The sequence below is a fragment of the Pan paniscus genome, chromosome 1 (assembly GCF_029289425.2).
Source record: "Pan paniscus chromosome 1, NHGRI_mPanPan1-v2.0_pri, whole genome shotgun sequence".
NCBI classification, from domain to species: Eukaryota; Metazoa; Chordata; class Mammalia; order Primates; family Hominidae; genus Pan; species Pan paniscus.
In genome coordinates, this window is record NC_073249.2 from 183619029 (window position 1) to 183632473 (window position 13445).

The 13445-nt window shown below is 41.6% G+C and overlaps 1 protein-coding gene across 15 annotated transcripts in view; it reads right to left on the reverse strand.

Annotated features, from left to right (window-relative positions):
* Window positions 1–13445, reverse strand: part of CFAP57 (cilia and flagella associated protein 57) — an 84764-nt gene that overhangs the window by 63341 nt on the left and 7978 nt on the right. For all 15 annotated transcript variants that reach the window (XM_055094363.2, XM_055094359.2, XM_055094335.2 and 12 more), the window contains exons 3-6: window positions 11738–12054; window positions 9711–9997; window positions 8238–8445; window positions 6733–6885 (exon numbers count right to left, since the gene is read on the reverse strand). In XM_055094363.2, the coding sequence (XP_054950338.2) occupies window positions 6733–6885; window positions 8238–8445; window positions 9711–9997; window positions 11738–12054 (965 nt within the window). The remainder of the gene's footprint in view (window positions 1–6732; window positions 6886–8237; window positions 8446–9710; window positions 9998–11737; window positions 12055–13445) is intronic.

Here is a 13445-nt window from a genome sequence, read left to right on the forward strand (position 1 = left end):
CTAGCATTAAGTTAGTATGAAATTGAATCAAACTGAATCTGATTATAATGAGTTAAAGTGTGTATGGTAAGCCCTAAGAAATAATTAAAAGTATATAGGGAAAAATAATTAAAGATATTAAAACACTACCTTAAAATTTTACTTAATGTGAAAGAAGGCATAGAGAGGAACAGAAGAACAAAAACTCCATGATACACACACACAAAAATGGTAGACATAAATTCAACTATACCGGTAATAACATTAAATGTGAACTGATTAAATAATCCAATCAAAAGAGATTGTCAGACTGGATAAAAAAAGATTAAATTATATGATGTGTATAAGAGACACAGTTTGGAATCAAAGATACAAATATATTGAGAGTAAAAGGATGAAAAAAGATATACCATACAAACAGCAACAACAAAAATGCTGGTGTGGTTACAGTAAGATCAGGCAAAATAGGCTTCAAAATAGAAAATGTTACTAGAAATAGAGACATATTTTATAATGCAAAATGGTCAACCCATCAGGAAAATATATTAATTGTAAAGATATGTGCACCTAAAAATAGAGCACCCAAATGTATAAAGTAAAAATTGTCAAGAATGAAGGGGAAAATAGACAGCTCAACAATAGGAGTTGAAGATTGCAATATACCACTTACTTTCTTTTTATTTTTTATTTTTGAGATGGAGTTTTCACTCTTGTTGCCCAGGCTGGAGTATAATGGCATGATCTCGGCTCACCGCAACCTCCACCTCCCGGGTTCTAGCAATTCTCCTGCCTCAGCCTCCTGAGTAGCTGGGGTTACAGGCATGTGCCACCACGCCCAGCTAATTTTTTTGTATTTTTAATAGAGACTGGGTTTCGCCATGTTGGTCAGGCTGGTCTCGACCTCTCGACCTTAGATGATCCACCCACCTCGGCCTCCCAAAGTGCTAGGATTACAGGTGTGAGCCACCACTCCCGGCTTTTTTATTTATTTATTTTTGAGATGGAGTTTCACTCTTATTGCCCAGGCTGGAGTGCAATGGCACAATCTTGGCTCACCACAACCTCTGCCTCCTGGGTTCAAGTGATTCTCCTGCCTCAGCCTCCCGAGTAGCTGGGATTATAGGCATGCGCCACCACGCCTGGCTAATTTTGTATTTTTTTAGTAGACACGGGGTTTCTCCATGTTGATCAGGCTGGTCATGAACTCCTGACCTCAGGTGATCTGCCCACCTTGACCTCCCAAAGTGCTGGGATTACAGGCGTGAGCCACCACACCAGGCCATGCAATACACCACTTTCAAAAACAATCAAGACAAGTAGGCAGAAGATGACAAGAAACAGAAGATCTGAACAACACTAAAAACCAACCAGACCTAACAGACGTATATAGAACACCCAACTCAATAATAACAGAATATACATTCTTCTCAAGTGCATATAGAGCAGTCTCCAGAATAGATTATATGCCAGGCCAAAAACAAACCTTAATAAATTTAAAAGAATAGAAATAATACAAAATATATTCTCTAAGCACAGTGTAATTAAATTAATAATTAATAACAAACAGAAAGAAACTGGAAAACTCACAAATAAGCAGAAATTTAACAACACACTCCTAAAACCAATGGGTCAAAAAGAAATCAAAAGAGAAATTCCAAAATATTTGAGATTAATGAAAATAAAGACATAACATAGCAAAATTTATGGTAAGCAATATTAAGAGGAGTTTTTTTCTGGCTGCAAATACCTACATTTTCAAAAAAGAAAGATCTTAAATAAATAACCTAATCTTCTACCTTAAGACACTGGAAAAAAAAAAAGAGCAACCTAAACCTAAAGCAAGCCAAAGGAAGGAAACAGTAAAGATTAGAGTGAACATTAATGAAATAGAGAATAGCAAAGCAATAGAGAAAAATCAATGAAACCGAAAGCTGATTCTTTAAAGAGATAAAAAATAATGGGGGGAGGAGGAAAATCATATTAATACAATCAGAAATGAAGGAGGGAATATTACTTTTTTTTTTTTTTTTTTTTGAGACGGAGTCTTGCTTTGTCACCCATGCTGGAGTGCAGTGGCACGATCTTGGCTCACTGCAAGCCCTGCCTCCCGGGTTCACGCCATTCTCCTGCCTCAGCCTCCCGAGTAGCTGGGACCACAGGCGCCCACCACCACGCCTGGCTAATTTTTTGTATTTTTAGTAGAGACGGGGTTTCACTGTGTTAGCCAGGATGGTCTCAATCTCCTGAGCTCGTGACCTGCCCAGCTCGGCCTCCCAAAGTGCTGGGATTGCAGGCGTGAGCCACCACGCCCGGCCAAAAGAGGGAATATTACTATTAAGCTTACAGAAATAAAAAGGATCATAAAGGAATACTATGAACAATTGCATGCCACTATATTAGACAAATAGACAAATTCCTAGAATGGCACAAAAACTGAAACTGGCTCAAGAAGAAATAGACAATCTAAATAGATGAAAATAGGTAAAGAGATTAATTAGAAAAAGAAACTTTCCACAAAGAAAAGCCCAGGCCCAGATGACTTCACTGGTGAATTCTACCAAACACTTAAAGAAGAATTAATACCAATTCTTCACAAACCTTCAAAAAATTAGAAGAGGCTGGAACACTTCCCAACTCATTCTATGAGGCCCTGATGCAAAAGCAGTCAAAGACATCACAAGAAAACTACAGATCACTATTTCTTATAAATATAGATACAAAAATCCTCAACAAAATACTAGTAAATTGAATATACTAATACGAAAATGATTATATACTATGGCCAAGTGGATTTTATCCCAAGAATGCAAGGGTGGTTTAACATCTGAAAATCACTTAGTATAATATACTATATTAATAAAGTAAAAAACGAAAACTCACAAAATAATTTCATAGACACAGAAAAAAAAATGTGACAAAATCCAACAGCCGTTCATGATAAAAACATTCAACAAACTAGGAATAGAAGGGAACTTTTTCAGCCTGATAAACAGTATCTTCAAAAAAACCTACAGACAGCATCAAATTTAATTGTTAAAGACTGGATGCAGCCGGGCACGGTGACTCACGCCTGTAATCCCAGCACTTTAGGAGGCCGAGGCAGGCGGATCACAAGATCAGGAGATCAAGACCATCCTGGCTAACATGGTGAAACCCCGTCTCTACTAAAAATACAAAAAATTAGCCGGGCATGGTGGCGGGCGCCTGTAGCTCCAGCTACTCGGGAGTCTGAGGCAGGAGAATGGCATGAACCCGGGAGGCGGAGCTTGCAGTGAGCCAAGATTGCGCCACTGCACTCCAGCCTGGGTGACAGAGCGAGACTCCGTCTCAAAAAAAAAAAAAAAAAAAGAGACTGGATGCTTTCTCCCTAAGATTAGGAACAAGACAAGGATCTGCTCTCATCACTGATATTTGACATGATACTAGAGGTTCTAGCCATGGCAACTAGGCAAGGAAAATAAGTAACAGGCATTCACAGATTGGAAAGGAAGACTAAAACTACCTCTATTGCAGATGTCATGATCTTATATATAGAAAATCCTAAGGAATTCACTAAAAACGCTGATAAAATTTGGATATTTGTCTCCTCCAAATCTCATGTTGAAATGTAACCCCAGTGTTGAAGGTGGGACCTGGTGGGAGGTGCTTGGATCATTGGGGGCATATCCCTCATGAATGGTTTATGAATGGTTTCGTGACATCCCCTTGGTGATGAGTGAGTTCATGAGAGATCTGGTTGTTTAACAGTGTGTGGCATCTCTCACCTCCCTCTCTTGCTCCTGCTCTCACCATGTGATGTGCATACTACCCCTTCATCTTCCACTATGATTGTAAGCTTCCTGAACCCTTACCAGAAGCAGATGCCAGCACCACGCTTCCTGTACACCCTGCAGAACCATGAGCCAATTAAACTTCCTTTCTTTATAAATTACTCAGTCTCAGGTACTTGTTTATAGCAATGCCAGAATAACCTAACACAAAAACTACTGGAACTAATAAATGAGTTTGGCAAGGTTGCAGGAGACAAGATCAGTATGCAAAAATTAATTGTATTTCTATACACTTAGAATGAACAATCCAAAAATGAAATTAGGAAAATAATTCAATTTACAATAGCATCATGAAGAAAATTTTTCAGAATATATTTAACAAAAGAAGTGCAAAAGTTATACTCTGAAAATTACAAAATGTTCTTGAAACAAATTAAAGACAATCTAAATAAATGGAAAATATCTCATGCTCAAGAATTGGAAGGCTTAATATTGTTAAGATGGCAACAGTCCCCACATTGATCTATAAATTCAATGCAATCCCGGTGAGGATCCCAGATGGCTTCTTGTAGAAATTGAAAAGCTGACTGTAAAATCCATATGGAATTGCAAGGGACACAGACTACCCAAAACAATCTTGATAAAGTAGACTACATTTGCAAGATTCACAATTCCCAATTTTAAAGTTTGCTACAAAGCAGCAGTAATGAAGACAGTGTGGTACTGGCATAAAGATAGACAGATCAATGGAACAGAATTGGAAGTCCTGAAACAAACCCATGTGTCAACTGATTTCCAACAAGATGCCAAGACTACTCAATGGAGAAAGACTAGCCTTTTCAACAAATGATGCTGTGACGACTGGATATCTACGTGCCAAAGAATGAAGTTGGACCCCTATACCATCCCATATACTCAAATGAATTCAAAACGGATTAAAGACCTAGATGTAAGAGCTAGCACTATGAAACTCTTAGAAGAAATACAGAGGTAAATCTTCATGGCCTCAGGCATTGGCTTCTTAAATATAACACGGAAAGCACAACCAACAAAAGAAAAATAGATAAATTCAATTTCATCAAAATTGAAAACTGTTCATCAAAAGACAACATCAAAAAAGTGAAAAGACAACCCACAGAATGGGACATAGTATTTGCAAATCACATATCTGATAAAGGACTTATATCTAGAATTATAAATAACTGTTACAACTCAATAATAAAAAGACATATGACTCAATTTTTTAAATGGGCAAAAAATCTGAATAGACATTTCTTCAAAGAAGAATTAGAAATTCTTGAAAAGACGTTCATCATTAAACACCAGGTAAATGCAAATCAAAACCACAATGAGATGCCACTTCTTACCCACTAAGATGGCTATAATAAAAAAGATAATAACAAGTTTTGGCAAGAATATAGAGAAATCAGAATGCTCATATACTGCTTATGGGAATATAAAATGGTCCAGCAACTTTGGAAAACAGTATGGCAGTTCCTCAAATAATTGAACATGAAGTTACCACATGACTCAGCAATTCCACTTCTAGGAAGAGAAATGAAAACCCATCCACATAAAAACTAGTTGCATTATTCATAAAAGCCAAAAGGTAGAAAAAACCCAAATATACAAATTTGATGAATAAAATATAGTATATCCATATAATTAAATATTATTTGGCCATAAAAAAGGAATGAAGTACTGACACCTGCTACAACATGGATGAACATTGAAAACATGCTGGCCAGGTGTGGCGGCTCACACTTGTAATCCCAACACTTTGGGAGGACGAGGCGGGTGGACTGCTTGAGCTCAGGAACTCAAGACAGCCTGGGAAACATGGCAAAACCCTGTCTCTACTAAAAATACAAAAGCTAGCTGCGTGTGGTGGCGTGCACCTGTAGTCCTAACTACTTGGGAAGCTGAGGTGGGAAGATTGCTGGAGCCCAGGAGGTCAAGGCTGCAGTGAGCCATGATCACACCACTGCACTCCCACCTGGGTGACAGAGCAAGACCCTGTCTCAAAACAACAACAAAACCCATTATGCTAAGTCAAAGAAGCCAGTCATAAAAGTCCACACGTTTTATGATTCCATTTGAATGAAATGTCCAGAATAGGCAAATCTATATATAGAGACATGAAGTAGGTAAGTAGTGGCCTAGGGCTGGGGTGGGGAGGGGTGATAATTGGGAGGATGGAGGAATAATAATAGCTAAAGGGTATGGGCTTCTTTTTTTTTTTTGAGGTGATAAAAATGTCCTAAGGCTGTCTATGATAAATGGTTGCATAACTTTTTGAATATACTAAAGACCACTGAATTGTATACTTTGAATAGGCAATTTGTATGTGAATCATAACTCAATTAAGTTGTTATTAAAAAAAGGACCATTACTGAGAAAGATATGTTAAATCTTCTACTATGATTGTAGATGGTCTATTTTCCTTGTTCTGCCCAGATTTGCTTTATATATTTTGAATCTATGGTATTAGGTACATGCAGACTTAAAATTGTAATATCTTATTGGTACTGAGCCATTTTAAGTACAATATGATCTCTATCTTTAATAGTGCTTTTTTGTTGTAATGTCTGCAGTGTATTTATACTAGCTTTGTTATTCCAAAACAATAAAAAGGAAAAAGAAACATTTTTATATATACATATTTGTGTACATGAGCAAATATAGCAATAGATTAAATGCCTTAAAATGCAATTTCTGGGTAAAAGGATATGTGAGATTTAAATTTGATGGACAATGCCAAAACGTCTGTCCTCCAAACTTACTGTAGCAATCACAGTCCCACTGAGTCTATCAGCATGCTTCTATGTGAATATCTTAAAATTAGAATTTTGTTTTGCTCTGTATTAAGGGGATGCATGAGTTTATGCTAACTTATTTGGATTAAAATTTGCCCATATGGTGACTAGTCCCCCAGCAGGCAGATGGGTCCTGGTCTGGAAGGACCATTGCTGGAAAGACTCACCTTGCTGATCTCTGTCAGGGACATGGTGATGCTGTAGAGTTGGTTCTTACTGGTGCTGGCAACCAGAGTTTCCTCTGAGGGGCTGAAGCACAGGCAGAGAACGTCCTGTTTGTCAGACTGACTTGGATCATTGCTCTGCGGGTCCACAGGAATCTGCCCAAGATGCAAAACAGCTATCAGTAATGTCCCCACGTTGTCAGTGTGGCCTTAGGCTTTCAGAGTTTTCTTTTTTTTTTTTTTTTTTTTTGAGACGGAGTCTCGCTCTTTTGCCCAGGCTAGAGTGCAGTGGCGCTATCTCAGCTCACTGCAAGCTCCGCCTCCTGGGTTCACGCCATTCTCCTGCCTCAGCCTCCCGAGTAGCTGGGACAACAGCTGCCCACCACCGCGCTTGGCTAATTTTTTGTATTTTTAGTAGAGACGGGGTTTCACCGCGTTAGCCAGGATGGTCTCCATCTCCTGACCTCATGATCCGCCCGCCTCGGCCTTCCAAAGTGCTGGGATTACAGGCGTGAGCAACTGCGCCCGGCCTAGGCTTTCAGAGTTTTCTTGGATAACTTTAGCTTACAGACTCCCAGACCAGGCTGCTTCCTGGGATCCTCCTATTCTTTGTTTTTTTGAGAGAGGGTCTGGCTCTGTCACCCAGACTGGAATACAGTGGCATGATCTTGGCTCAATGCAACTTCCACCTGCCAGGCTCAAGCCATCCTCTCACCTCAGCCTCTCAAGTAACTGGGACTACAGGTGCACACCACCACATCTGGCTAATTTTTTTTTTTTTTTGAGACAGAGTCTTGCTCTGTCACCCAGGCTGGAGTGCAGTGGTGTGATCTTGGCTTTCTACAACCTCTGCTGCCCGGGTTCAAGCAATTCTAGCTGGGATTACAGACACGTGCCACCATACCTGGCTACTTTTTGTATTTTGTATTTTTTTTTCTTTTTTTGAGACAGAGTCTCAATCTGTCGACCAGGCTGGAGTGCAGTGGAGCGATCTTGGCTCACTGCAACCTCTGCTTCCTGGGTTCAAGCTATTCTCCTGCCTCGGCCTCTCAAGTAGCTGGGACTACAGGCACACACTGCCACGCTTGGCTAATTTTTGTATTTTTAGTACAGACGGGGTTTCACCATGTTGGCCAGCTCAACTCAAACTCCTGACCTCATAATTTTTTTTTTTTTTTTTTTTTTTGTAGAGATGGGGTTTCACCATGTTGCCCAGGCTGGTCTAGAACTCCTGAGTTCAAGAGACCCACCCACCTTGGCCTCCCAAAGTGCTGGGATTACAGGCATAAGCCAATATGCTGGTCGATTTTCCTATTTTTAAACTCTAATTCTGTTCACCTCATCCTAAAATCTCTCTCAGGACAGACATCTCGAGTCACCATTTCACCATTTCTGCTCAGCAATCCTGCCCTATCCCTCCCCATCAGATGCCTTCTCAGAGAACTGCTGCTGGGGAACAAATGCCAATAGGACCCCCATTTTGCTTCTTTTTTTTCTTCCCTCCTTACCCTGATTTCTCTGCTCTCACGGTAAAAATCCTTTTCTTCCATCTTCTCAAACAGCAGAACTCTCCCTGGCCCAGCAGAACAGGCAAATCCCTTTGAATAGGCTGCAATGGCAAACACCTGGGGCATGGACATCTGGCTGTGGCTACTGGCCGCCACCATCTGTTCATAGGAAGGGAGTGGAGAACTGACTGGTGGAAATTCAATCAGGCTGGAAACAAAAAAACAGCATACATAATTTATAGAGACAATCTTGAGGAGATGAATTCTGCTGGGGAGGAGAAAGAAGGCTGTCACTGGGTGTGACAGAAACCACCCAATGATCCCCTTTTCCACAGCCAAATACTACCCTTTGGCTTGGGAACCATACACAAACTGCACATGGCCAAGCCTAGAAGCAAGAGAGTGCTTGGGGCGTGTGGAGTAGACAGAGGCGAGAGTTGTAGAGGAAAACAGTCGCAGGTATGCTTGGGCCAAACCAAGAAGTCTGGGCTTTGTTCTGGGAGGCCTGGACCCCAGAGCTGAAGGACTGTGAACACAGCTCCTGGAGAAGGTTATAGAGACTTTTCAGGAAGCTCCTACATACTCACAAAAAAAAAAAAAAAAAAAAAAAGGATATGCCATTGGCATGGGGGGATGGTAGTGAAAATGGGTGGATTGAAGGTTACTGAGGAAGAAGAATCTACAGGATGTCATTGAGGTTGAGGGCCCAGGCTCTGGCATCAGAGAGATCTGGGTTTGAATCCTGAGCCTGCCACTTATCAGCGGAATGATCTTGGGTAGTTCACTTACCTCTTTGATCCTCAGTTTCCTTGTCTACAAAATGGGCACGATAATAGTATGAACTATACAGGGTAAGAATCAAATTGGGAATATTTATAAAATGTTTAAAGCAGTGTCTGGTGCATGTAACGGTACATTCCAATACACAGGAGATATGATTTTTACTGGTTGTCATAGAGATAACGTGGCATCTCTATTATAATGGTCAATAACCACTCCTTCCTGAGATTGCACTTTACCCCTATCCTCTGTCAGATTTACCTAAAACATTTCCTTGCACTTGTTGGTCTGTCGCCTCCTGCTGAATTATAAGTTCCTTGAGGACTTGTGTCCCCAGCATCTAGCAAGAGATGCCTTTTGTATACTACAAGGGCTTGGTGGACATGAATCAATTCATTAAATTAGCCATTGGAAAATATATTTTCTAAAACCTATAGTTTTGAAGACCAGTAATACTATAATGTTTATAAAATGAGGTTAGGTATAAAAAATAAAAAGAATTGTATTTAGTCTATGGTTATAACTGTTAAATCTGTGCTTAAATATAGACGAAAACTAGAGAGGAAGAGGGAAAATGGGCATAGTTGACTTCTACGGTAGAGGGGTTATGAGTGGTTTCTAAAGAGTGCTGTCTTCTGCATAATGCTGTCAGTACAATGAATGTGGGAGCACCAGCCCAGGAAGCACCATTACCTCTCTGATTCCTGAATGACATCCAGGCTCTTTGAGCCATCGGTAGGTTCCTTGACCATTATGCTGGTCTCCCAACGCTGATCTCCAGATTCAAAGAGGAAGAGTTTGCCTGTGTCAGTGCCAACGACAATCTTGTCATCAGCCACCCAGGTGTGGGCTAGATAGTTTTGGGGTTCTCCCCTCTGAAAGTTGGTTTGCTTCAGGGTTCCCTCAGCAAAACGGAGAAGCTTAAACATCCCATTTCCAGTGACACACACCTGAGTGTTATCCTGTGGACTGAAGCTCACCTGTAAAATGTGAGAGAATTGAAGAAAAAAATTTATGAAACTATTCTTGATGGAATTATTTCCCATTTTACAAATTAATATTTATTTCAGGCTGCTCAGAATATCTCCAAAACATCACAAAATCATGTAACTTTATGCTGCATTTGATAAGGGCACACATCTATAATCCATTATATTTATAGGGATATGAGTCCAACTAGGAGTCAAACTAGGAAATCTACAAAGGCCAAAGAGCAGAATGAGCAGCTTTCGACAAGAGCCACACCCAGTGCCAACAAAATGGAATAAAGCTCAGCTGGAAACACAGAAAAAGAGGGTCTGATAGGTTTACATAGCCCTGTCCAAGAGGAAAGAAACCACATGTCAGGGGATGCTATGTGGTCTCCTACCAACTGAACATCCTTCAATCGCAGCTCTTATCCCAATGTACACCTGCTCCTCTACTTACAACGGGATCATGTCCTGATAAACCCATCATAAGCTGAAAACACCATAAGTTGAAAATGGGCAAAGCCATGTGGCCACACAGCACCACACTGTAGAGTATCTTGGTTGTTACCCTCGTGATTGAGCGGCTGACCGGGGGCTGTGGCTGCAGCTGCTGCCCTGCATCATGAAAGCATATTACTTGGTCTCTTTCTCCTGAGTACATATCACTCTTGTACCATTGTAAAGACGAATATTTTAAGTTGAACCATAGTAAGTTGGGGACTACCTGTACAGTAATAGGCAGTCAACCTGCTGTCCTGACTATATAGTGAGCAACTTGAGGGGCTGTGACTTTTTCATCTGTTTTCCCAGTGCTGGATTCATCATGGGCATCCAATAAATGGTTGCTGAATCTACTAGTCAGAGCAGGAGGTGCTTCATCAGGCCTCACTGTGGCCTGGTTGAAATACCCTTCTGGTTCTACCTGCCTTTGGTCTGATTCTGGAATAATCACCCAGCAGCCTCCTGATTACTATTATAATTTCACTTTTCAACTTCTCTATTACTAGGAAGGGAATACACTGGATAAATGATGTGAGCATTCTGGTTGTGATATGCTGGTTTACACATCAGTATCTTGTGAGTTGAATAATTGAGTCTATGCCGGAGACACTGGTTAGCTAGAATCTCTGAACATGAACACAACTGAGTCGTTGAACTTGTGGAATTGAGTGCTAGATCCTAGACTAGGGTGAGTGAACCAAGATCAAACCTCCTTGGGACCCCCTGCCTAAGCCATCAATCAGGTTCCTGAGGGGTCTTCTTCCTTTTGCCCTCGAGACACAATAGAAGGTTCTGTTCCTTACATAACTGCAACTTCAGCAACAGCTTCCTAAAGACCTACCATGTTACATCACATTTCGGAAATCTTCCTACTGCCCGGCAATGCTGCTGGAAAAAGAGGCTAGGACCAGGGAGAGAAAGCAAGTTTTATTAATCCACTTCTGGGCCAAACCTGTGACCAGAAAGCAGTTCTGGGCCAGAGTAGAGAAGACAGGAGCTGGAGTTGGGGAACTCCTAGCTCTGCTATTCACTACCTCTGTGATCTTGAGTGAGTTACTTAACCTCTTGGAGCCTCAGTTCTCTCATCTGTAAAATGGGGATAATGATTGTGCATACCTTATACGGTTGTTGTAAGAATAAATTTTAAAATGCATGGAGGAAATTAGAACTGTGGTACACAGAAAACATTCAATAAAAAGTAGTTCTATTTTTTATAATTTTCACGATACTTGTCACACTACTAGGTACCTGGTAGACAGGGTTGTTCTGAGTGTCGATTCTAACAATGGCCATTACTTTCTGTTTTTCCCACAGCCAGTAGACAAGATTTGACTCTGGAGGTGATGTCTGAGCCAATAGGTATTTGGAGTCTGGAGAAAAAGCCATGCTAATAAATTTCTGAACTTGGAAGTCAAAATTATTAAGAACTTTGCGCTTCCGGCAAGGGATGGATGACAATTCATAAATGGTGATGGCAGGTTTTTCTTGCACAGTCTCAGAGATAGCGAGGTACCGCCGATTGGGACTGATGGACAAGGCCAACATGCCCTGACTCTTCTCTGAGCCTGCAAACAGAGGAAAAAGGAAATAATCAGGGTAGATCACACTTTCACCAGGGTTCAACAGGAACCAGGCACTGTAATGGGCACTGGAGTGGACAGTGGTGGACACAAAGAAGAAAGGCGGCCTTGGCATAGCTGTGTTTGGGTATTATGAAAATGACTAGGGGCCAGGCGTGGTGGCTCACGCCTGTAATCCCGGCACTTCAGGGGGCTGAGGTGGGCAGATGACTTGAAATGGGGAGTTCAAGACCAGCCTGGCCAACATGGTGAAACCCCGTCTCTACTAAAAATAAAAAAATTAGCCGGGTGTGGTGGCAGGCACCTGTAATCCCAGCTACTCGGGAGGCTGAGGCAGGAGAATCACTTGAACCTGGGAGGTGGAGATTGCAGTGAGCTGAGATCATGCCACTGTACTCCAGCCCGGGAGACAGAGCGAGACTGTCCCCAAAAGAAAATGACTAGGGCAGGCACCTTGGAGGATGAGGTGGGAGGAGAAGTCAGGGAAACCTTCCTGAAGGAGGGCAGGGGGTGAGGTGAGATGGGGGCTGGGTGGTAGATAGCAGGAAGAGCTTGAGCCACGGGGTGGATGTGACAAAGGGTACAGCATAGTGCGAGAACTGCAAGCAGTGGGTGTTGCTGGAGCATTGCATGTGAGATGGGGTGACCAAAGATGGGCCTAAAGGGGTGGAATAGGGTCAGACCATAGAGGTCTTTATTCCCTGAGTGGCTAGCTCATCACTCCTCCTCTACTCCAGAGGTTGGGATGCCAACTACTGGATTCCTCAGCCTCCCTTGCACTCACCCTTCCTAAAATTTTTCAGCAGCCTCCCAGGTGAAGTCCAAACTTTTGTGCAAGGCTCTCAGTGACCTAGAACCTGGGATCTTCTCTGAGCCACAGCTACTCTCTGCATCCCTTCCAGAGAATTCCCATGGGCTGGGCATGCACGCCTGCTGAGCAACTTGCTGCATCTCTCCTTGGCGTGTTGTGAAGCAGCAGCATGAGGGCCCAACACATGGGGACCCGTCACATCACTCTCTAGCTCATCCTCCCTTGCCTCACTCACGCTCCCTGCCCTGGGCCTGTATCCACCATCCACTTATCCACTAGACACAGTGCCCAGGACCCACAATACTTTTGAGGACCTAGGAAAATGTTTAAGTATTTATTTGAAAATCAGAAAAAACATGAATATATAATAGTGAATCCAGCCTAGATTATATTCCTCTTTATACCAATACAGTCATAAAGTATATTACTGCATATATTTTAAAATAATATGTGTATGTATATATATTATACATATATATATATATAATATATTTTTTGAGATAGAGTTTCACTCTTGTCACCCAGGCTGGAGTGCAATGGCTCAATCTCGGCTCACCACAACCTC